At 37.9% G+C, this 24,629-nt stretch overlaps 1 protein-coding gene and 1 pseudogene across 1 annotated transcript in view; one reads left to right on the top strand and one right to left on the bottom strand.

Moving 5' to 3' along the window:
• The window catches only part of CFAP47 (cilia and flagella associated protein 47), a 478,944-nt gene extending 463,952 nt beyond the window's left edge, over positions 1–14,992 (top strand). Inside the window, exons 63-64 of the mRNA XM_048213784.2 lie at positions 9,429–9,597; positions 14,780–14,992. Of these exons, the coding sequence (XP_048069741.1) occupies positions 9,429–9,597; positions 14,780–14,992 (382 nt within the window). The remainder of the gene's footprint in view (positions 1–9,428; positions 9,598–14,779) is intronic.
• Positions 14,993–16,662: 1,670 nt separating this feature from the next.
• The window catches only part of LOC113265815 (60S ribosomal protein L6-like), an 89,140-nt pseudogene continuing 81,173 nt past the window's right edge, over positions 16,663–24,629 (bottom strand).

The following is a 24,629-nucleotide window of genomic DNA, read 5'->3' on the forward strand; positions in this document are numbered from 1 at the left end:
GTATTGTGAAATGATTCTCCCAATCACGGTAATTAGCCTGTCCAACACCTCACATGGCTACCCTTTTTTTGTGTGTGGTAAAAACACGAATGATGCACCCTTTTAGCAAATTTCAAGTATACAGTAGGTTATTATTAACTCTCGTCTCCATGCTGTACATTAGATCTTCAGAACTTTTTTTATCTTAAACTGAATGTTTGTACCCTTTGACCAAAATCCTCCCATTTCCTCTAATCCCCAGCCTCTGGTAATCACTGTTCTTACTGCTTGTATGAGTTCTACTTTTTTAAGATTCCACTTATAAGTGAGATAATGGAAAATTGGTTTTTCTGTGTCTGGTTTATTTTAATTAGCATAATGTCCTTCAAGTTCATCTAGGTTCTTGCAACTTTTAATTATTTTTTATGGCTTAATAATATTCCATTTTGTATATATACTACGTTTTCTTTATCCACTCATCTGTTGATGGACACTTAGGTTATTTCTGCACCTTGGCTGTTGTGATTAATACTGCAATAAACATGGAAATACGAATATATCTTTGAGATATTGATTTCATTTCCTTTAGATATATACCCAGAAGTGGGATTGCTGGATCATATGATAATTCGATTTTACTTTTTTGAGGAAAATTCATACTATTTTCCATAATGGCTGTGCCAGTTTTAAATCCCAACAACAACATTCAAGATTTCCCTTTTCTCCACATGCACGCCAACACGTATTTTACTTCTTGGTAATAGCCATTTTAACAGAGGTGAGGTGATAGCTCATTCTGGTATTGATCTGCATTCCCTGATGATTAGTGATGCTGAGCATTGTTTCGTATATCTATTGGCCATTTTTACATCTTCTTTGCAAAAATACCTATTTAGGTCCTGTGCCCATTTTTTAATAAGGTTACTTGAGTATTTTTGCTATTGACTTACATTAGTCCCTTAGATATTTTGGACATTAGCCCCCTATCAGATATACAGTCTACAAATATTTTCTTTAGTTCCATAGGTTGCCTTTTCATTTTGTTGACTTTTTCCTTTGCTGTGCAGAAATTTTTCTTTTGGTGTAGTCTCACTTCTTTATTTTTGCTTTTGTTGCCAGTGCTTTTGGTGTCATGTCCAAAATATCATTTCCAAGACAAGGAGCTTTTTCCCTATGTTTTCTTCTGGGGTTTTTATATGTTTCTATGGGATTTAGGTCTTATATTTGTGTCTCTAATCCATTTTGATTTGATTTTTGTGTGTGGTGTAAGATAGGGATCCAGTTTCATTCTTTTGAATGTGGTTATCCAGTTTTTCCAGCCACATTTATTGAAGAAACTATCCTTTTTTTTTTTTTTTTTTTTTTTTTTTTTTTGGCCATTCAGGATCCTCAGACATTAAATATGAATTTTACAATTTTTTTTCCTATTTCTTTAAAAAATGCCATTGGGATTTTGATGAGGATTGCATTGATTCTGTTGATTGCTTTGGGTACTATGGACATTTGAACAATATTAGTTGTTCCTGTCCATGAACATGGGGATACCTTTCCATTTATTATCCTGTTCAATTTCTTTCATCATTGTCTGATAGTTTTCAGTGTACAGATCTTTAAACTCCTTGGTTAAATTTATTTCTAAGTATTTTATTCTTTTTCATGCTATTTTAAATGCAGTGGTTTTTTAAATTTCTTTTTCAAATAGTTCATTGCTACTGTATAAAAATGCACTTGGTTTTCATATGTTGACTTTATATCCTGCAGTTTTACTGAATTCATTTATTAGTCCTAACAGGTTTTGTTGGGGGTTTTTTTGTGTTGTTTTGCTTTGTTTTTTAATCATTCTACATGTAAGAATGTCATGTATCTGCTCTGTCATCGGCTAACAGAGACAGGGGTCTTAGAGGAAAAACTTCGGCTTTTCAATGTTGAGTATAATGTTAGTTATGGGCTTTTCATATGTGGCCTTTATTGTATTGAAGTAATTTCCTTCTATTCCTAGATTTTATCATAGAAGGGTGTTGAATTTTGTCAAGTGTTTTTTCTGCATAAATTGAGATTATTATGTATTTTTTATCCTTCATTCTGTGAAAGTGGTATATCATATTGATTGACTTTCTTATGTTGAACCTTCCTTACATCCTAGGGATAAATCCTATTTGGACATGGTTTCTGATCCTATTAATGTGCAGTTGAATTCCATTTGGTAGTATTTGTTGAGGATTTTTGCATCTATATTCATCAGGGATATTGGCCTGTAGTTTTCTTTTCTTGTGTCTTTTTCTGGCTTTGGTATCAGGATAATATTGATATAAATAAATTAAGTTTGGAAGTGCTCTACATTATTTTGGAAGAGTTTGAGATAGGTTGCTGTTAATTCTTCTGCAAATATTTGGTAGAATTCACCATCTGGTCCTGGGCTTTTCTTTATTGGGAGGATTTGGTTGCTGATTCAATCTCCTTAATATTTATAGGTCCATTCAGATTTTTTATTTCTTCACAATTCAGTCTTGGTAGATTGCGTTTTTCTAGGAATTTATGCGTTTCTTCTAGGTTGTATAATTTTTTTGGTGTATAATTGTTCATAGCAGTTTCTCATGATTGTTTTTATTTCTGGGGCATCAGTTATAACATCCCCTTTTTCATTTATGATTTTATTTATTTGAGTCTTCTGTCTTCTTTTCTTAGTCTAGCTCAATGTCAATTTTGTTGATCTTTTCAAAAAACCCACTCTTAGTTTGACTCTTAGTTGATTTTTTTAATTCTGTATTTAATTTATTTCCGCTCTCATCTTTATTATTTCCTTCTTTCTGCTAACTTTGGGTTGAGTTTGTTCTCTTTTCTTCTACTTTCTTGTGGTGTAGAAATAGGTTGTTTATTTGAGATCTTTCTTCTTTTTAATGTAGGCTTTTATCACTATAAAATTCCCTCTAAGTACTACTTTTACTGTGTTCTATAAGCTTTGGTATGTTGTGTTTTCATTTTTGTTTGTCTCGAGATATTTTCTAATATCTCTAATTTCTTCTTTGATTTATTGGTTGTTCAGGAGTTTGTTGTTTAATTTCCACATATTTATTTATTTCCCAGGTTTCCTTTTGCTATTGATACCTAGTTTTATCCCATTGTGGTGGGAAAAGACAGCTGGTATGAGTTCAGTCTTCTTAAGCATATTCAGACTTGATTTGTGACCTAACCTCTAATCCATCCTAGAGATTGTTCCATGTGCACCTGAGAAGAAAGTAGTTGCTGTCACTGTTGAGTGGGATGTTCTGTATATATCTATGATATCCACTTGGTCTGTAGTGTTGTTCTGGCCTTCTTTTTTCTTACTGATCTTCTGTCTGAGCTTCCTATCCACTATTGAAAGCAGAGTATTAAAATGTGCTACTATTTATTATTCTATTGCTGTCTATTTCTCCCTTAATTCTGTCAATCTTTGGTACATACATTTAGGTGCTCTGCTCCTGGGTGTGTGTGTATATGTGTATATATATACACACATATATAGTAAATTTATCTTTTATCATTATATAATGGCCTTCTTTGTCTCCTATTACAGATTGTTATTAGTCTACTTTGTCTAGTATAAGTAAGGCTATCCACTCTCTCTTTTGTTTACCATTTCATGGAATATCTCTTTCCTTCCTTTAACTTTCAACCTATATGTATCTTTAAATCTAAAGTTAATCTCTTCACAAAGAAATGGAAAAAACTTCCATGCTCACGGATTAGAAGAACAAATATTGTTAAAATGTCTATGCTACCTAGAGCAATCTATACATTCAATGCAATCCCTATCAAAATACCACCAACTTTTTCAAAGAGCTGAAACAAATAATCCTAAAATTTGTACGGAACCAGAAAAGACGCCAAATAGCCAAAGGAATGTTGAAAAAGAAAACCAAAGCTCGTGGCATCACAAAGCTCTATTACAAAGCTGTAATCATCAAGACAATATGGTACTGGCACAAAAACTGACATATAGATCAGTGGAACAGAATAAAGAACCCAGAAATGGATCCTCAACTGTATGGTCCACTTCGACAATGGAAATCCAATGGAAAAAAGTCTCTTCAATAAGTGGTGTTGGAAAAATTGGACAACTGGACCATTCTCTTTCACCATGCACAAAGATAAACTTACAATGGATGAAAGACCTAAATGTGAGACAGGAATCCATCAAAATCCTAGAGGAGAACACAGGCAGCAACCTCTGTGACCTTGGCCACAGCAACTTCTTGCTAGACACATCTCCAAAGGCAAGGGAAACAAAGACAAAAATGAAATATTGGGACTTCATCAAGATAAATACCTTTTGCACGGCAAGGGAAACAGTCAACAAAACCAAAAGATAACCAACAGAAGGGAGAAGATATTTGCAAATGTCTTATGAGATAAGGGGCTAGTATCCAAAATCTATAAAGAACTTATCAAACTCAACACCCAAAGACAAATAATCCAGTCAAGAAATGGGCACAAGACATGAACAGACATTTCTCCAAAGAAGACATACATCTACATCACTTGGCATCATGGAAATACCAATCAAAACCACAGTGAGATACCATCTCATACCAGTCAGAATGGCTAAAATTAACAAGACAGGAAACAACAAATGTTGGTGAGGATGTGGAGAAAGGGGAACTCTCTTACACTGTTGGCGGGAATGCAAGCTGGTGCAGCCAGTCTGGAAAACAGTATGGACGTTCCTCAAAAAGTTGATACTAGAGCTACCTTTTGACCCAGGAATTGCACTACTAGGTATTTACCCCAAAGATACAGATGTAGTGATCCGAAGGCACACCTCTACCCAATGTTTATAGCAGCAATGTCCACAATAGCCAAACTATGGAAGGAGCCCAGATGTCCATTGACAGATGAATGGATAAAGAAGATGTGGTATAGATATACATTGGAATATTACTCAGCCATCAAAAAAAAAAAGAAATCTTGCCATTTGCAATGATGTGGATGGAACTAGAGGGTATCATGCTAAGCAAAATAAGTCAATCAGAGAGAGACAATTATATGTTCTCACTGATAGGTGGAATTTAAGAAACAAAACAGAGGATCATAGGGGAAGGGAGGGGAAAATGAAATGACAAAGTCAGAGCAGGAGACAAACCATAAGAGACCCTTAATCCGGGAAACAAACTGAGGGTTGTTGGAGGGGAGGGGGTGGGGGGATGGAGTAACTGGGTGATGGACATTAAGGAAGGCATGAGGTGTAATCAGCACTGAGTATTATATAAGATTGATGAATCACTGAACTCTACCTCTGAAACTAATAATACACTATATGTTAATTAATTGAATTTGAATTTTTAAAATGTAGTCTCTTGTAGACAGCATAGACTTGGATCTTGTTTTTTATCCAGTCACCTACTGTGTCTTGTGACTGGGAGTCTGATTGTTCTATATTTGAAGTAATTATTGATAGGGAAGGACTTACTCTTGCCATTTTGTTGTTTTTTGTATGTCTTATAGCTCTTTGTCCATCTTTTCCTTTCTTGCTGTCTTCCTTTGTCTAATATTGATTTTTTTTGTAGTGACACACTTTGATTTCCTTCTCATTTTCTTTTTGATATCTTCTGTAGGTGTTTGAGGTTACTATGGGGCTTACATAAAATAACTTATAGGCTTAATCTATTTTAAGCTGATAACAACTTTAATTGCATGCAAAATCTCTATACCTTGTTAGTGATGTACAGATTACATATTTTTATATCGTGTATCCATTAATACGTTTTATAATTTGTTACTTTTTATACTTCTATCTTTTAACTTTTATGCCACAATTAAAAAATGATTCATGTAGCCCCATTACAGTATTCAGTGTTGGGTATTTTTCCTGTATATTTACTTTTACTGGCGAACTTTTACTTTCAAATACTTTTGTGTTGCAGTCTAGCATCTTTTCATTTCAATTCTAAGGACTCTCTTTAGTATGTCTTGTAAGACAGGTCTAATGGTGATCAACTCCCTCAGCTTTTGTTTATTGGGGAAAGTCTTTATCTTCTTCATTTTTGAAGGACAGTTTTGCTAGATACAGCATTTTTGGTTGACAGTTTGTTTTTAGCACTTCAAACATACCATTCCACTCACTTCAGGCTTGCACCAAGGTTTCTACAAGGAATCTGTTCATGGTCTTACAAGGGTGGCCTTGTATATGAGGAGTCATTTTTTTAATTGCTGCTTTCAAAATTCTCTTTTTGTTTTTAACTGTTGACATTTTGATTATGTGTCTCATTGTGGATTTCTTTAGTTTCATCCTATTTAAAATATGTTGGACTTCACAAATCTGTATGTCTCTTTCCTTCCTCAGATTTGGGGATTTTCTGGCCATTGTTTTTTTAAGTTTTCTGCCCCTATTTCTCCCTTCTTTTTTTTTTTTTTAAGATTTTATTTATTTATTTGACAGAGAGAGATAGCCAGCGAGAGAGGGAACACAAGCAGGGGGAGTGGGAGAGGAAGAAGCAGGCTCCCAGCAGAGGAGCCTGATGCGGGGCTCGATCCCAGGACCCCAGGATCACACCCTGATCCAAAGGCAGACTCTTTTTTTTTTTTTAAAGATTTTATTTATTTATTTGACAGAGATAGAGATAGCCAGCGAGAGAGGGAACACAAGCAGGGGGAGTGGGAGAGGAAGAAGCAGGCTCATAGCGGAGGAGCCTGATGTGGGGCTCGATCCCATAACGCCGGGATCACGCCCTGAGCCGAAGGCAGATGTTTAACCGCTGTGCCACCCAGGCGCCCCCAAAGTCAGACTCTTAACGACTAAGCCACCCAGACGCCCATCTCCCTTCTTTTGAGACTCATTATGTGTATATTGGCGACTTGATGTTGCTGTATAAGTCTTTTAGATTTTCTTTACTCTGTTTCATTTCTTTTTCCTGTTGTTCCTCTAACTGGATGGTTTCAAATGACTTACCTTTAGGCTCCCTGATTACTTCTGCTTGATCAAATCCATTGTTGAACCCCTCTAGTGAGTTTTTCGGTTCAGTTATTGCCTTCTTCAGCTCTAAAATTTGTTTGGGCTTTTTTATATTTTCTGTCTCTTTGTTTTGTTCGTGCATTATTTTCCTGAGAGTGTTAAGCATCTTCGTAACAGTTATTTTGAATAATTGGTCAGTAATTCCTATACTTCCATTTCTTTATGGTGAGTTTCTAGAGATTTCTTTTGTTCCTTTAATTGGATAACTTTTTCCTGTCTTCATGTTCTTTGTAACTTTGTGTTGATATCCACACATTTGAAAAAAATAACCACCTCTCTCAGTCTCCATAGACTAGCTTCATGCAGGGAAAGATCTTCACCACTCAGACCAACTAGAGATCCTGGGGACACCTCAGATCTTTTTTGTGAGTATATGTGTCTGAACTTGCGTGTAAAGATTACTAATTAGAGGCGTTTGCTGGTTTCTATTTTTTCAGGTGTTCCTAACCTCTTGCTCTCTTTGCTGTCTGTCTTCTGTGCCCTGGCACTCTGAAGCAGCAATACACCAACTAGATCCTCTTCTTTTTTTCCTTAGTAGCCTTTAGGTATCTAGATTTCGCCAAGTTCTGTCGGTTCTCTGAGACAGGAGAGACTTAAACCAGAACGTTGAGCAGCCCACTGAAAAGCCAGAAAGTTCGACACATGTTCCACTCTTCTTTTTCCACACTCAGGGAGAGGCTTCTCAGCTGTACCAACCTGCTGGGACCTCTGGAGCACCAGCACCCTGCCCAGCTTATTTCTAGAAGCCCCTGTGCTTCTACAGTATGTCAGGTCCCATCAGTACTTCAAGACAAGCAAGACAGAAGCATTCCCTCAGGCAGTACCCCTTCACATTCCAACCAGAAATCCAGTTGTTGGATATTTGGTCTACTCTTCTCTTTCCTTCCCCAGGGAAAAATGGAAGCTGAGAATTTTCTCCCAATCATGTGCTGTTGCACTGGTGTGGAGGGCAGACTGCGGTGAGAGCATGCCACAAATCTTCCTGCGGACTTCAAGCCAGCTGATTCCGTATTCACCTGGAAGGCAGAAGTCTCTTAACTGCTTTCTGAATTTCTCACAATGGGAATTGGTCTTTGTATCGTTCCTTGGGAAAAGAGAGGGTCTGGGTCTTCCTGTTCCACCAGAACCCCTGAGTATTCTGTTTTATACACTTTTTAAGTTTCTTGCATCATGCATCATTGCCTGGTAATAAGCACTGGTAATGTTTTAAAACAACAGCAATCATAATAATGATTATATTAATATCAATCCTTATAGAGCAATTCTCACCTGTCAGGTACTGATCTAATGGCTTTATAGAGGTTATTAAATTCATTAAACAGATATGAAAACTGAGGTACGAAAAAGTAAATTGTCTAAAGTTATGCCCCTACATAGAGCTGGGATTCCAATCTGGCCCATCCATATCCATAGTCCACTTTCTCAAACCCTCTGAGATGATACTTAGTACATTTGCTGAGTGCATCACTGAGTCCCAACCTGAATCTCCCATCTCCTTTTCTATGATTCAGTGTTGGATCTGTTCTAGGAAACTGTTCTTCACCTTCTTCTTGCATCTCCCCAGAACATTTGAATTTAAAATTCCTCATGTACAACTTCCCGTGTAGTGTAGTCCTCCCCTGTTTTATTCTGCCGAGGAGTTCCTCATCTTCTCTTGCTGTCTTCATCTCAAATGTAATCACCCTTGACATGAAAATGGTCGCTTGAGGGGCGCCTGGGTGGCTTAGTCGTTAAGCGTCTGCCTTCAGCTCAGGGCATGATCCCAGGGTCCTGGGATCGAGCCCCGCATCCGGCTCCTCCACTGGGAGCCTGCTTTTTCCTGTCCCACTCCCCCTGCTTGTGTTCCCTCTTTCGCTGGCTATCTCTATCACTGTCAAAGAAATAAATAAAATCTTAAAAAAAAAAAAAAGAAAGAAAGAAAATGGTCACTTGAATCCTAAATGTCGCTCAATTCGCTTCAGATCATAGCAACTCATCTTCAGGCCCAAGAATCTTTAATGAACCTGCAAAGTACTTTCATCTCCCTTCAAAAGTGGAAAGCTAAAGGAGAGTGAGCCATCACATTGGAATAGTAATAAAAACAAAGGCTTCATGATAGCTGTTCTAGCCATGCATTTTGGATATGAATTTATTTACAAATGATTGCATTTTAATTTGGGACATTGAGTTCTTCAAATTTTTATAGGGACAACATTTTATTCTTTGTACACTAAAAACATGAGACGTAATTTTTAAAATCTTTAAGATTCCATTTGTCAGCCTGGGAAGAATGACACTCTTCAGTAATTTTTAAAAGGCCTTCTCACTATTATAAAGTAACAAACATTAGGCTCACAGGTGCATGGCAGCATTGAAGTTTAACTGTAGTCCTATGCAACAGGATATGAATTCTAACCATCAAGTTCTCACAAAGAGTAATGATAAAATTTAAAGGTTCATATTTATATTTTTGTTGTAGAAATCCTGAGCCGTTCACTGCATACTTCCTACCTGGCAGTGATCCTGAATTTTTTGTGAAACCTCAGGTTGGAGAACTTCCTCCTTTTGGCACTGAAGGAACTGTCCTCCTTGTAGGTTTTAAACCCCGAATGTACAGTCGGAAATACAAAGCAACGTTAGCAATAGAGGTGAGTTCGATAAAGGTAATAGTCAGGGGTGTTTGATGTCACTAAAGGCATGAAAGGAGAAAAGGTTTCACCCACGTACAGAATAGCAACATTACCTTGCAAAAGCCAACATTTTTCAAGTACTCTGTCTTGTTTTAATTTCCTTTTGCCCAGTAAAGAACTTGTAAATATGGAATATAACAAAAAAATTATCATCACCAGTGGGAAGTAAGACATTCTTTCTCTTCCATATTAAGAAAATGCAAAAGAGATAAATATCGACTGTAAAATGATTTGTATATTCACATATTCTTATCTGAAATAACCTATTCAAGGACTTCAGGTGATTTGAGACAGAGATTTTGGAATCTTTAATTAAGGCATAAGGTATTGTCAAAATGTTAAAGTCTAAAATGAAGAAAATTAAGTAGAAGATAAAGCTGATTTTGCATTGAGAAAAGCACAAGGTAGCGAGCCATTAATATGAAAGTTGGCTTGAGTGATCATCTTATTAAAAGTTAAGGTAAGCACAATTTTGAAAATTTATGCAGTAAGCAAAATTTCTCCATCAGATTTCACACATGTATTTTACTAATAACTTTTAGGCTAAAGACAACTTTCAAATTATTTATGAAAAGATGCCTATTGCCAGTGTCTATTTCAGTAGCACGGACACAAAGGACGTGTAGTTGTGTTTCAAGACACAACCACTGTGCCAAAGGGCTTACTAGACTTCTAAATCACACACTAATGAGGCAGTGCCGTGGGCAGACAAATGTGTTGTTACTGTTTTAATGAATAGAGAAAACAATAATGTTGAATATGTCTCAAGAAAATTATTTATATTTTTCATCTTTCTGGGGATTCTTACAACCCAGGTAATAAAAATATAAAGCCTCTGGAGCCCTGCTGCACATCGCCCTTTGCTATGTAGCTGCTTGGTTTAAAACGATCATGTCAGACCTGCTCCCTAAGAAGTAAGGACATGCTCTGACTCTAAGGGGATTAAATGATATATTTAAAAACGGGTTTACAAATGAAAATGATGTTTATTTTACCTGGTGCACAGTGAACTTTTCTGAAATTAAATATGTTGGAGCCTTTCCCAACAAAGCCTGTGCCTGGTTTCCCCTACGTTGATTTGACAGTTAAATCACTGGCAGCAGAATTGAAGGGTTTCTGTGAGAGAGTAAGTTGACATATGGGATCAAATGAAAATGTGAAATTTTCATGTAGTCCGAAGTGGTACAGTTTGATAAAGCTTATGTGGGGAAGATTGAGATTGCAGTGTGTTTAAGGAATCACTATTTTGTTGATTCTGTTTTTATTTTGGAAAATTCCAAATGTGAGCAGAAATAGAATAATTAATCTACATACATTCATCATCCAGTATGAACACTTAACAAATCATGGCCAGTTCAAGTATATTTCTACCCCCTTCCCCATATTCCATATTATTTTGAAGAAAATCCCAGACATCCTATTTCCTATTAATCTCCAAAAGACCAAAATCATAACCATGATACCATTATCACATCTAAAAATTTACAGTTCCTTAATATCACAACATACCAAATATCCATTTAGTGTTCAAATTTTCAGTTGACTTATAAATCTCTTATTTTTTAACTTAAAAAAAGTATTAACTTACAAGAAGTTGCAAAAATAGTACATAGAGTCCTGTGAATCCTTCTCCCAGCTTCTCCCAATGGTGAGATTTTATAGAGCTATAGTAATATATTTAAAGAAGGAAGTCGACATTGACAAAATACTGTTAACTAAGCTAGAGACCTTATTTCATTTTCAGCATTTTTCACATTGTGTGTGTGTGTGTGTGGTTCTAGGCAATTTGAACCCATGTATAGATCTGTATAACTACAGTCACAACTGAGATACAGAACTCTTCCAACACAACTGTGGGAACTGGTAATAGTATGGAAACAGTGTCCTGCTAACTCCTTATGGTCACATCCAATACTGTAACTGCTTCTTTACCCTGGCAGCCACTAATCTTTTCTCCATCTCTGTGATTTTCTAATTTCTAGAATATTACATAAATGGAATCATACTCTGTGTAACCTTTTGAGATTGGCTTTCTATGCTGAGTATAATGCCCTTGAGATTCAGAAAACTTATTGCATATATCAAATCAGTGATTTTGAAATCATGGTTCAAACATTGTCCAGTTCTAAAACCCTGCTCTTAATGACAGCACCATGATGTCTCACATGATAAATGTGAAGAATTTTAAAAGTTAATTCATTATCTAAATAAAAATTACTGTATATGGTATTATCATCTTTTTTAAACTGTTGATTTTAAGCATTAAATCAATTAATACTTATATATGAAACAAATGGCCTTCATTGTGCTTTACTTAGAAATAAAAATGAGGATCTTTAAGAACAGTTTAGTTGAATATTAGCCTACAGAAACTTCAACAACTATATTAGCAAGTTGGTTCATGGGTTTCCTTTCAATTAAACCATTAGCAAGTTGGCTCATGGGTTCCCTTTCAATTAAACCATATTTAGAATGATTAAAAACTACTTTTTCCCTACTCTTAAACAAGGCATATAGCACTAGCTTTGAGAGACTTAAGTTAACTTGATCAGACTGTTACAAAAAACAGTGTTACTCAAACAGAATAAATAGTCCACTAAGCTTTCCATGGTGGACATGATAAATCTTAAATAGTTTATACAAAAATATGAAAGCTATTAGAATTATCCTAGAAAAAGCATATAAAGCTTGTATGAAAGTAATATCGATGGACCTGTTATAACTAGAGACATAATCAGACGTAAGTAATATGTATGTAAATTCATTGCTTTTAAAGGAATAAATCATTGTCATGAAACTGTAAGAAATAGCATTTTATTTATATATATAAATCTTGGTTTGTATTTTCTCTGAAGCAGACCTGAAATAGGGATTTGAATCCAAGTAGCATATTTCCTATGTGATCTCGAGAAACAGATGCAGGGAAGCCAGGATATGAGACAGAAAAGGAATGGAACCCAGTAAAGGGTGCTTTATCAAGGCAGTGACCACAGTGGGCAACTGGAATTTAATCCCATGGGATTTCTATGGAAAATAGTGTGGAACATACGCTGCAGAATATTTATACCTGATGGGGCTAGAGAGTTGGCAGTGGGGGCAGGGGGGTTGATACTTTGTGTTTTGTTCTGTTTTCTGAAAAACTCTTGAGTCAAGAGGTTACAGATACTGGCAGTTGGAAGTTGGGGCAGGCGATGAAATGGAAATATTAGCAATTGGATGTCGGGGCAGACGATGAAATGAAAACCTGAGGGATGTGGGTCAGCACAGCCCACATCTGCTAATGGGCTGTTTCCATTCATAAGAATGTATCCTTCAAAGCATAGCTTTGAGCATTCATTCCATGAGGTCTTTGGCTTTGGCTGATCTCTTTTCATACTAGAAAGATATTACTGAAATATGGAAATTTCATCTGTTTAAAAAATAGGGTTTTTTTTTAATTTCTTTAAATAAGTAGTTGAGGAGTATAATTGTCAATTTGACATTCTTTTGTAAAAACCAACAGTGATTCTCAGAGGCACTAGTGACATGGAGGTATTGATTTATTCTTATACTATTTTAACTTAAGCTTTTTAATTTATATTTTCAAAGGGAGGTTCAGAGTGGAAGATACAGAGCTCTATCTTTAAAGTGTTCTCAAAAACATAATGAGTCATTGTATTTATTTACAACTTGAAGAAAGTTAACTATAGAAATGAGAACTGTAATAATTAATTTTTTTTAAATAAACATATTCTTATTACCATAGAGTGTTGGAATAAAGGTCGTGAATGACTTCTTACAAATTTATTTTATATTTGGATTATATATAAACACACACACACTCAGCATCACTTATGGCAAACCTATTTGAATCTTAATTGAAATGCATACAATAACATTTAGGATTTTAAAAATAGTGTCCTGATAGATAATTATTTGCAAAGGGTCTTGGAGATACGTCAGGCGAAGGTACAAAGCCCTGGGTGTTGTTCCCATTTGTACCTACTACATTCCAGATAGGAGTGCACATTCCTTCATGGAGCTCGCTCCCGAGCACCACTGAGCGTGGGGCAGAGGTGCAGGTCCCTTCGAGTACCTCATGCACAGGTGCTCATGAAGTGGGTCACCTGTAACGTACAAATTTACACTGACATATGCACAATCACCAAAAGGTAGCTTTGTTTTTCAAGTTGAACATCCTATATGAAGTAAAATGTTATTTAACCCAGTTACTGTATAGTCCTTGGTTAGTTCTCCTTTTGACTCCTTGATTCAGAATACACAATTACTATGGACACTGGATAGAAGGGCCAGTTCTGATTAAAACAGGGTCATTCCAGATGTGTAAGGAAGTGCTGCACTTACATTCTTCGATTAATATCACATCACCCCTTAAGCCCTGACTGATGTTGTTGCAATATCCACTTAGCCTGGATTTATCCTAAATGAGTTTTCTGAACATGCATGGTACAAGTCTTCTTGTGGGGAAGAAGACCTACATACACACAACACCAGAAATTCTGCAAGAGCAGTGGGATTTAAGTAAGAACATAAACACGCAGAAAATGCTAGACTGTGTAATTCAGTATTGCGATCCTGTGCATATATGCAGGAAAAAAAAGATAGATTTTTTAAATAAATCCCTAAGTTGGACTAACTTGGATTTAGATTATAACTGTCATTAATGATTTTACACAATTCTCAGTAATTTCAAATTGTTTGATTAACTATAGACTTTCATAATCTCAAAAAAAGAAGCTCAACATATTTTACCAGTCAGTTCTGTAGCCATGCTTAAATTGTCATGTAAGTTCTTCTTGCAAAGTATGGTTTTGGTTAGTTACATAGTTCATGCTGGGCAACAGTTTCATGCAAAGAAAATAGATTGCTTCCCCTTAGATCACATGGATGCTTATTTCACCCACAGGGTAGACCTCTAACTTTGAGAGACTTTTTAGTGAGTGGTTCTTAATTCATAAAGCTAAATGCTTTCTTGAATTTATTTCCCATGTTAATTATTTACTACTGGCACACTTTTAGTTTTGTACCTTTCGCATACCTTGCATGGAGAAGAGAGACCCTATTAATTTGGTAAACTTTTTCCTATAGCTTTCTCAGTACCTAACTATTTCATGTAAAATCTCCCCCTCTTTATTTCTAGACACCGGACATGTACTGGTTGTACAATATCAATGGGTTACCTCAAGTTACCGTGCCACCGATGAATGTAAAAGCCAAAATTGACACTACTAATGAGAGCTCTCAGAGCAAGCCAGTTCGTCGGCGCAATTTTGTCCGTGAAAATGCTAAACTCGTAAGGACAGGGGTGTCCTCTATCATCAAGGGTGCACCTTTGATGTTGAAGAATAAATAAATACTTTTTTTCCCAAAATATTTCTTGGCCTTAAGTAGAATTGAACATATTTTCATGATTGTTCTTTCATCTTTTAGAACATTTCTGATGAGTAATGTTTCAATTATAATAGGCCTTCTCTATTTTAGTTTTTAAACTCTGACTAAATCTATTCTCTGAATATGTTGCACCTGATTTCTGTTATGTATGTCTCTTAAATTGGACTAGTTGCAATTCTTGGGATTGGTTCACTTTTAAGGTACAGGGGTACATTTGTAGTAAACAAAATGATTTCAGCTTAAAAATCAGTGCATGTAAGTATATGTAGTCCATCCACTCCTATATTGAGTCTTTGAATAATATAGATATATTTCAAAATGATCCTGGGGACAATGCATTTTCTCAAAGTAAAGGAGAGTATTTTGCTCGGTACTTATCATTCAGGAAAAATATACCAATACACAGCAAATACGGACCATCTTGAAGAGAATTTGGCATAAAATGACTGGCTGTGCCACAAATTATTCATTCATATGGTTTTAAGGAAATCACTTACCCTTTCTGTGCCCTATTTTCTTATGTGCAAAACAAAACAACTACACTAGGACAAGAATTGGCAAACTATAGACCTAGTCTACTACCTATTTTTATATACCTACCAACAGATAAAGATTTTTACATTTTTAAATGATTGAAAAAATTAATAGATGAATATTGAATAACACAAGAAAATTGCATAAAATTCAAATTTCAGGGGCGCCTGGGTGGCTCAGTAGCTTCAGCATCCGACTCTTGATTTCAGCTCAGGTCATGATCTCAGCGTTGTGGAATCAGCCCCGTGTTGGTCTCTGTGCTCAGAGGGGAGTCTGCTTGGGATTCTCACTCTCCCCCTCCCTCAGCCCCCCCATCCCTTGCGCGCTCTCTCTCCCTCCAAAATAATGAATAAATAAATCTTTTTTTAAAATTCAAATTTCATTATCTATAAATAAAGTTTATGAAAGCATAGCCACAGTCATGCCTTTGTGTATTGTCTGTGGCTACTTTCATGCTGTAACCGTGAGCTCCAATGGACAGAAACCATATAGCTACAAAGTTTTAAATATTTACTCTCTGGTACTTTACAGAAAAAAATTGGCAACTCTGTACTAGAGCAGGAATGGCCTTTAGGAACCACTGTATATTGATTAGAACTTCTTCCCAAGGTGTAAAGTGGAATTCTAGGAACACATCTATGCAATCAATTAGTCTTGTCTGCAGGTATTGAAGTAGAGGAGAGTAGAAGCCCATGTACCCCAGATTTGCCATCCCCAAATAGGACAAAAGCTAAAAATCTGTGAATCTCCAAAAGCCTTTCTTTTTCTCTGGCTCTCTCAAGATATTTCTTTGAGTAGAGTTATAGATTGTCTGTCCTTTCTTCTGCTGTACTGTGTGTGTGTGAGGAGGGGTTTGGGCAGTCTCTGAGTGTATTTCTCACGAAGCCTTTATAAAACTTCCCCAAATCCTTAGGAAAGTAAAATCATATTTGCCATGAACATATGGTGTTTATATTGGTGTTTATATTTTGATGTTTATGGTAATGCATAATATTTAAATAATCTTAAACCTCTTATATTGAGCCTTCTGAGAATCACAATTGCTCTCCTATCTGAAATTCTCCAATAATTTGAAACCGTTGCATTATATACTTTCCACTATTTCTTAGTCTGGCGCTTGTGAATACCAATGGTCCCTAAGACCAAAAGGCATCAAATTAATTCAGAGACTAGAGCAGTTACATGGGGGAGTAGGGCAAGTAACCAGAAAGAAGTCTAACAATATCCACAAACTTCCTCATTATCTCTAGAGGACAAAGAACATGCTATAGTGTGCTAACGTTTATATCTTCATATTGAAAAAGGAGTCTGAAAAAGCAGTAAGAGGTTTTACTTGGAGTTTCTTATTTGAGGACCACAATTTGCTCATTAGCAAGTGAATTTCCTATAGAATGAAAGATAAGATTTTTCTGGGAATCTAGAAGTTCCATGTCTGCTAAGACTGCGGATTCTTATATACACATGTGCTGTCTTGGAATTTGATTGTAGATTCTTTGAAACTTGATCAAATATCTATTAATTCACTCATGTGTTTATGCCCTTACTTATTAAACAGGTGTTAAGTACTGCTCCAAGCTACTCAACCTTGATATAAAAACAAATGAACCCTGATCAGACCTTTCCTGCAAGTGCCCCCTGACCAATGGAGAAGACAGGCGTGAGCAGGTAGTTTCCAGACCATATGGAAAGGTGTTGTGATTGAGACCTTAGTATAAAAACACAGAGGTGGGGACCTGGCTAGGGAGTGAGAAGAGACCTCAAGGAAGACGTCGGATTTGACGAGGATACTAATGGAGTTGGAGTGTTCCAGGTATAGAAGGGGAGTATGACCTCTCGGTCTGGGAGGAAGAACATGTGCCAAAGCATACAAATGTGACAGAATATAGCATGTCCCGAGACAAGCAAGTAGTGGTTGGAGCTCAGGATAAGTGATTTGGGGAGTGATAGAAAATGTGAGAACAAACGTAGGTGGGAACAGAAGAGCTTAACGTGACTCACAAACTTAGCTCAGGGACTACATGAAATGAAGGGGGAGAAAATGGGTTCAAATTAGAATTTACTGCTTTGGGGAAATACAGAATATGTATATTGAAATGGCCAGTTAACAGGTAGATATAGTCATATGGAACTTAGAACATGGGTGTGATTCTGATACAAAATTTTGTGACTTATTGGTGAATTGATATGAGTCAAAAGCAAAGCTATGCATGATCATGCTCATAGGAAGCTTATAAGAGCAGTGGTTCTCAAGCTCTATTATGCATTAGAGTTATCTAAGTTGACTGCTAAAAATGCAAAGTGTGAACAGAAACATTGGAAAGGGGGAGCCTGGGTGGCTCAATTGGTTAAGCCTCTGCCTTCGGCTCAGGTCGTGATTACCCCCAACCCCTTTCTTGGATTGGGTTGGAGCCCTGCATCCAATTTGGGCTCCCTGCTCGGGGGGGAGCCTGCTTCTCCCTCTCCCTCTGCCCTTCCCCCTGCTCATGCTTGCGTGCTCTCTCTCTCTCAAATAAATAAATAAAATCTGTAAAAAAAAAAAAAAAAAGAGAGAGAGAGAGAGAGAGAGAAAAAAACATTTGAAAGGAAGTAGGGATGTCAGGGGGCCCTAAACTGGACCTGGAAGGCCCCTGGGGAGGCTGGTCTTACGCAGGTTGACACCCCAAGAAACATGGAGCCTTTAGACTGTGCCAATCACAGACTGCCACAGCCTGCTGGAATTCTCAGAATGAGGCTTGTTTCTCTTTACTACAACCAAGCAACTAGCAAAGTAACCTATCGTATATATACCAATGCTAATTATTTTTGCCTCTATAAACTTTATTTTTCTCCTCCCTCCTTGGAGCGCATTTTAGGCTTCTCCTAAACCTGTGTCTGCCATATTTGAATTCCTAAAGACCCCACATAAACCTGCAGTTTGCTTTGCAGCCTCAGATCTTTATTTGGCAAGAGTTATGAGGGTCATTCTTCTTCGTTCGGATTCAGTACATTTGGGGCTACCTGCCAGACTCTGCATTTTCATATGTGTTTATCTAGGGTTCGCACGTTAAGATGCAATATTGAGGAAGAAAAGAGGGGCATAAATAAAACTCTGAAAAACATTTTAAGAGTAACAAGCAGAGAAAAGAGGCAGTGGTGTAAACTGAGAAGACACTGGCTAAAGGAAGAAAACACATCTAGATCCTGCTCCCGACTTTGGGGTACACCAGTCAGGGGTCTTGTGCCCGCTGACCCAACCAACCATATAGCACAGTTCCTGAAGAATAGACAGGACAATGTAGGTTATTTACCGCTGGAAAGGAAAGGGTTAAAGTGGGGTTGTAAGAAGCCTGGGGAAAATTTTGGGTCCTTTCCAACCTCCCTGTAAACAGATTGTTGAAACATACTTGCAGGAAGAAAAAAGTGTTCTTCATTCAGGGTCTTTTTTTCTAACCAAAATCAATATTGCAAGGTTTTGTTTGTAGCAATTGTTGACTGACAAAAGAGGCAGAGCTGAAGTAAAAGCATTTATTTGGTGTCTTGGAATTGCAGTTCGGGGAGCACAGATTTGGGCAACATCCCAAATCGCGTCCCCTCAGGGAACAAACAAAAGTGAAAGGTTTTTAAAGACAAAAGGGGATGCTTGTATATGTTGTTTACAAAGAATTTTGATTGGTGATGGTGGCAGGATGCTAATCTTGGGCTGAATATAATTGGTTGCCAAGGCTATCACTAAGCAAATATGCATTACTGTAGCAAAACTGCAGGTGTTCCGTCTGAGTTCTTGGAGTATTTGCTATTTGGCCCAGTTCAAATTTGACAGTTCCACCCAGTGAGGACGTGCATAAGGCCCACCACCTTAATGGCCTCCCAGTTCCATTTTAAAACCCCCGGACATAAGTGACCCCATTTCATTTCACCTTTCACACAACTTCTTTCAGTCTTTGTATTTCTAAAAATGTCTTCATTTTGTCCTTACTTTTGAATTACACTTTTTCTTCGTATAGAATTCTGAGTTCATAATTATTTTTCTCCCCAGCGCTTTGAAGCTATTATCTCAGCACTTTAAAGCTATATTCTTTTCTTTTTTTCAAGTTTATCTATTTTTTTTTAGTAAGCTGTACACCCAACAGGGGGCTTAAATTCACGACCCCGAGATCAAGAGTCTCGTGCTCTTCCGACTGAGCCAGCCAGGCGCCCCTGAAGCTATTTTCTATGGCCTTCCTTGTTTATAATGAGAAGTCTGTTGTATGTCAAGTTGTTAACTTTTAGGTAAACTGACATTTCTTTTTAGCTTTAAGATTTTTTTCTTTCATGCTTGATTTCCTAAAAATGTCTCTATTGTATATCTAGCAATGGATTTATCATGTCGTTATTTTGTTGTTGTTATTATTATTATTAATTATTATTATAGTTGGTACTCAAAGTATACTATCAATTTGAGTACTTTACTCTCTTCAATGGCAGAAAATTCTCAGTTAATATCTTATCACATATTCCTTATCTGCCAGTGCCTGTATTCTGTTTATTCTGAAAAGGTATCCCAAGAGATCAGGGCCTAAAGTTTCAGTGTAAAGGACATCACTAGATCTTGGGGGAATTTTTTGCATGTATTTTACCTCTTATCTCTTTGCTGTGTGGTAGGTTAAGTATTCAGTGCTATCTTCCAAGTCAGTAATAATTTCTTCAGCAATGTTCTGCTTAGAGTTTATCCTATTGGTTTTCATGTCTATTCTGATAGTTATTATTTCTCATATTTAGTAAGTTTTTTATATTTACCTTTTTAATATACTTAACTTCTTGTTTAATATTTGCTTGTTCACTCTTGAATGTTAAGTTTTAATCTCTTTGAGTACCGCGGCCATGCTTACTATAAAACATTTCACAAGAGTGAAAGAAAACCCTTGGGCAGAAATTTGCAGTGGGGCAGGATTGTCAGGTACTGCACAATGAGTATTAAGAGTATGGGGGAGGTACCAACAGGAACTGATGAATCACTGCCATCCTCTAATCCTGATGTAGGAACTTCTGACATCTGCGTAACAGATAAGGTCATCCTCACTGCATGCGCAGGTGAGCAGTCTTTGTGAGACCCTAAGGTAGTGTTCATCCAAAGTTATCTGCTTCATTCATGCCTATAATTCTCTGTTACCAATAGTTCCATGTTGCACATCATCTCTTTCAAAAGGCGAATATCCCTGGACTCTAGATCTGAGTCCTCAATATTCATATTCTTCCTCCCACATGACCCCACAGTCAGTTGGATAAAGAGTAAGGAACTGACCTGGGAAAAACAATCAGATTCCCTCTCTAGGAATTTGGCATTGGGACCAAAGAGGTTCTTTTGGTCTCAGTTATTTGGTTAGGTAAACTTGGGAGCTGGGGGTGGGCAATGTATATAGCAGGCAAAACATCAGTAAGACCCGACTTCAGAGAGAGAATAAGTTAAGTGGACTTGGAGAGACAAACTGGAGATGCTATGATGTGTCCTGCTTACTAATACCATTCCAGTGGCTTGTTCATATCACTGGGGAGGTCTGTCTGTATTGCTTATCTTTGAATTACACCTGAATCTTGACAGCTCCTTTACACTTAAAATTCAGGCACTAATTCTAGACTCTAAATGAGTTTACCAAAAGATTTCCTTCTGGATCTGTTTAAAGAGGAAGCACAAGAATCCTAATACATGGAAGAAGGGATATACGATGTGGATGGCCACCACATGTTACTGGGTCTGACCAAGTTGGGGTGAGGCAGAAAAGTGTATAGCCAGACATAGAAATAAATACCATGGGGTACCTTATTTATATATCTGAGTGAGGTACTTTTTCTCATTTTAACATTTTTGTGTGTATGTGTGGTAAGGTACCCATAAAATTGACATTTTAAGCATTAAGTGTACAGTTCAGCAGCATTCAGTACATTAACATTGCTGTGTAATGATTACCAACGTCTCTCCCAGAACACGTCTCCTCCTTCCAACTGCATACCCACTAAACAATAACTCCCCATTCTCCTCTCATTACAGCGCTGGCAACCACCATTCTATTTCTGTCTCTAGGAATTTGGCTACTCTAGATTCCTCACATAAGTAGAATCATATAGCCTTTATCGTTTTATGACTGGCTTATTTCACTCAGCATAATGTCCTCCAGGTTCATTCGTGTTGTAGCATACGAAAGAATTTCCTTCTTTTTAAGGCTGAATAATACTCCATTGTATGTTGATACCACATTTTGTTTATCCAGTCATCCATCAGTGGACACTTGGGTTGCTTCCACATTTTGGCTCTTGTGAATAGTGCCACTATGAACCTGGGTGTACAGATACTTGTATACAAATTTGTGTGTGAATATTGGGGCCTTGCTTTCAGTTATTGGGTATCTACCCAGCAGTGGGATTGTTGGATTATATGGTAATTCTATTTCTAATTTTTTGAGAAACCACCATACTCTTCTCCATAGTGCCTGCACCATTTTACATTTGCAATAGCAACGCACAAAGGTTTCGATTTCTGCACATCCTTGCCAACTGAGTTGGTAAATGTATATGTGTAGACATTTTTCGCATTATTCCCTTCTTCACCTTCTGATGCCTGCAGGGTCTGTAATGATACCCCTGGTTTCTTTCCTACTGTTAGAAAAATACTAGTTTTCTCCCTACCTTTCCTCTCCATTTTATTTTTAAATTTCTCTTTGTTCACTCCACTTTTTGTTTCTCTGTTGACTTTCCTGTCCTACAATGGATTATTTGTACATTTTTAAACACCATTTTGAGTAATCTAAAGTGTTTTTAAGAGTACCTCTTTGTATAACTTTGTTATGATAGCTTTCTTATTATATATTCATAACTCATCACAGTTTGTTGGTATCATCGTTTTATTAGTTTGAGTCAAGTGTAACATCCTTATCTCCCTTTATGTAATTTTTATAATATTTTCTCTACATATATTTGGAACCATATCAGATAGTGTTATAATTTTTCATCCCACATCCGTAATTTAGAAAACTCAATAGGAGAAGGAAAGTCTATAGTATTTACCCATATATTTGTGCACTGTATTCTTTCTTCCCTTCTTATGTTCCAGTGTTCCTTCTTTTTCTTTTTTTTTTAAAGATTTTATTTATTTATTTGACAGAGAGACAGCCAGCGAGAGAGGGAACACAAGCAGGGGGAGTGGGAGAGGAAGAAGCAGGCTCCCAGTGGAGGAGCCTGGTGTGGGGCTCGATCCCAGAACACCGGGATCACGCCCTGAGCTGAAGGCAGACGCTTAACGACTGAGCCACCCAGGCGCCCCTCCAGTGTTCCTTCTTCTATAACAACCTTTCTGCTTGGAGAAATTTCATTCACCTTTATTTTTACAGTCGGTCTTTGGGTAACAAATTCCACTAATTTACCCTTGTCTAAGACTATCTGGGCTGCTGCTTCCTTTCTGAACAATATTTTCACTGGATACAGGACTCTAGGTTTACAGTTCTTTCCTTTCAGCGCTTAAAAAATGTGCCACTTTCTTTGTGCCTCCATGGTTTCTAATGACAAGTTCATTGTCGTTATTGTCGTTTTTCCCCCTCTAAGTAAGGTGTCATTTCTCTGTAGATGCTCACAAGACTTTCCCTTTATCTTTGTTTTTCAGAAATTTGACTGTGATGTGTGTTGGTATGGATTGCTTTGGATTTATGCTGTTTAGAATTTTATCAACTTCTTCAATCTGCAGTTGTAGGTCATTTGTCAAATTTTGGGAGTTTTCCTCCATTATTTCTTCAAGTACATTTTCAGCCCTATCTTTTTTTTCTCCTCTTGTTCTGATGACATGAATATTAGATTTCTGTCCCTGAGGCTCTGTTCATTTTTTTTTTTCAAATTCGCCTTTACTCTGGTATTCAGATTAGTCAGTAGTCTTTTTTTCTGTTCCCACCCTTGTACTGTTGGGCTCAAACAATGGGTTTTTAAAATTTCATTTATTGTGTTTTTCACTTCTAAAATTTGACTCCTCCCTATATCGTCCATTTCTTTGTTGAGACTTTCTATTTCTTTGCTGATATTCTCTGTTGTTTCAACCATGAACGTATTGCTTGTTCAAGCTTTTATTTTACTTTGTGTTGAAGACGGCTGCTTTAAAATCTTTGATCAGTCGAATTGAGGTTAAGATGGCAGAGGAGTAGGAGACACCGTTTTCAGCCGGTCCTCCGAGTCGAGCTGGATAGGTAGCAGACCAGCCTAAACAACCACGGAACCAGCCTGAGACGCAGGAAGATACATCTGGATCTCTACAAATGAACATCTCCAGCACTGAGTATTGAGGTACGAAGCGGGGAGCCGTGAAACCACGCACAGATATCGGAAGATAAACGGAAGGGGGAGGGAGCCGCCGCGTTCTGGCGCCGGGAAGCGGTAGCCACTTGCACGGGGGAGCGGGCGGGGCTCGCGGACGGCACCCGCAAAACAGCAGACTGAGACCGTGAGCGGGTGCGCGCGCCACCAGGCATCTCGCGGAACACCGGAATCCCGGTGCGCTCACTGGATCCAGACTGAGACCGGGAGCTTCCGGAGCGCGCGCGGGGCGGCTGGCGGCGTTAGAAACACAAAGGACAGAGACGCGCCGGCCCTGGAAGTGAGGGCTGGGACGCCGGGTGTGGGGCGCACATCCCGGGACGCTGCAGGGTTGAGCAGCACCAACAGAAACAGAGTTAAAGTGGCCAGAACATTAGTAGAGAACGGGCCGCAATCCCTCTGTTCTGTGACAGAGGCTGAAATTTGGCCGCTGCTGCTCTGACTCTCAGAAGAGGCACAGCAAACCGCCAGGGAAAGCTGCCAGAGAACAAAAGCCTGGAAATACCGGCTCAGGGAGTGCCCGTCCCCATCCCCCCTCGCAGGGGACGCCGAGACTCTACCCAAACATGGCTGCCTGAGTATCGGCGCGGCAGGCCCCTCCCCCAGAACGCAGAAGGCAGGCTGAAAAATCAAGAAGCCCACAACCCGAGGCGCCTGGGTGGCGCAGTCATTGAGCGCCTGCCTTCGGCTTAGGGCGTGATCCCAGGGTTCCGGAAAGGAGTCCCTCATCGGGCTCCTCCGCTGGGAGCCTGCTTCTT

This window comes from Ursus arctos, chromosome X, assembly GCF_023065955.2.
Source record: "Ursus arctos isolate Adak ecotype North America chromosome X, UrsArc2.0, whole genome shotgun sequence".
Taxonomy (NCBI): domain Eukaryota; kingdom Metazoa; phylum Chordata; class Mammalia; order Carnivora; family Ursidae; genus Ursus; species Ursus arctos.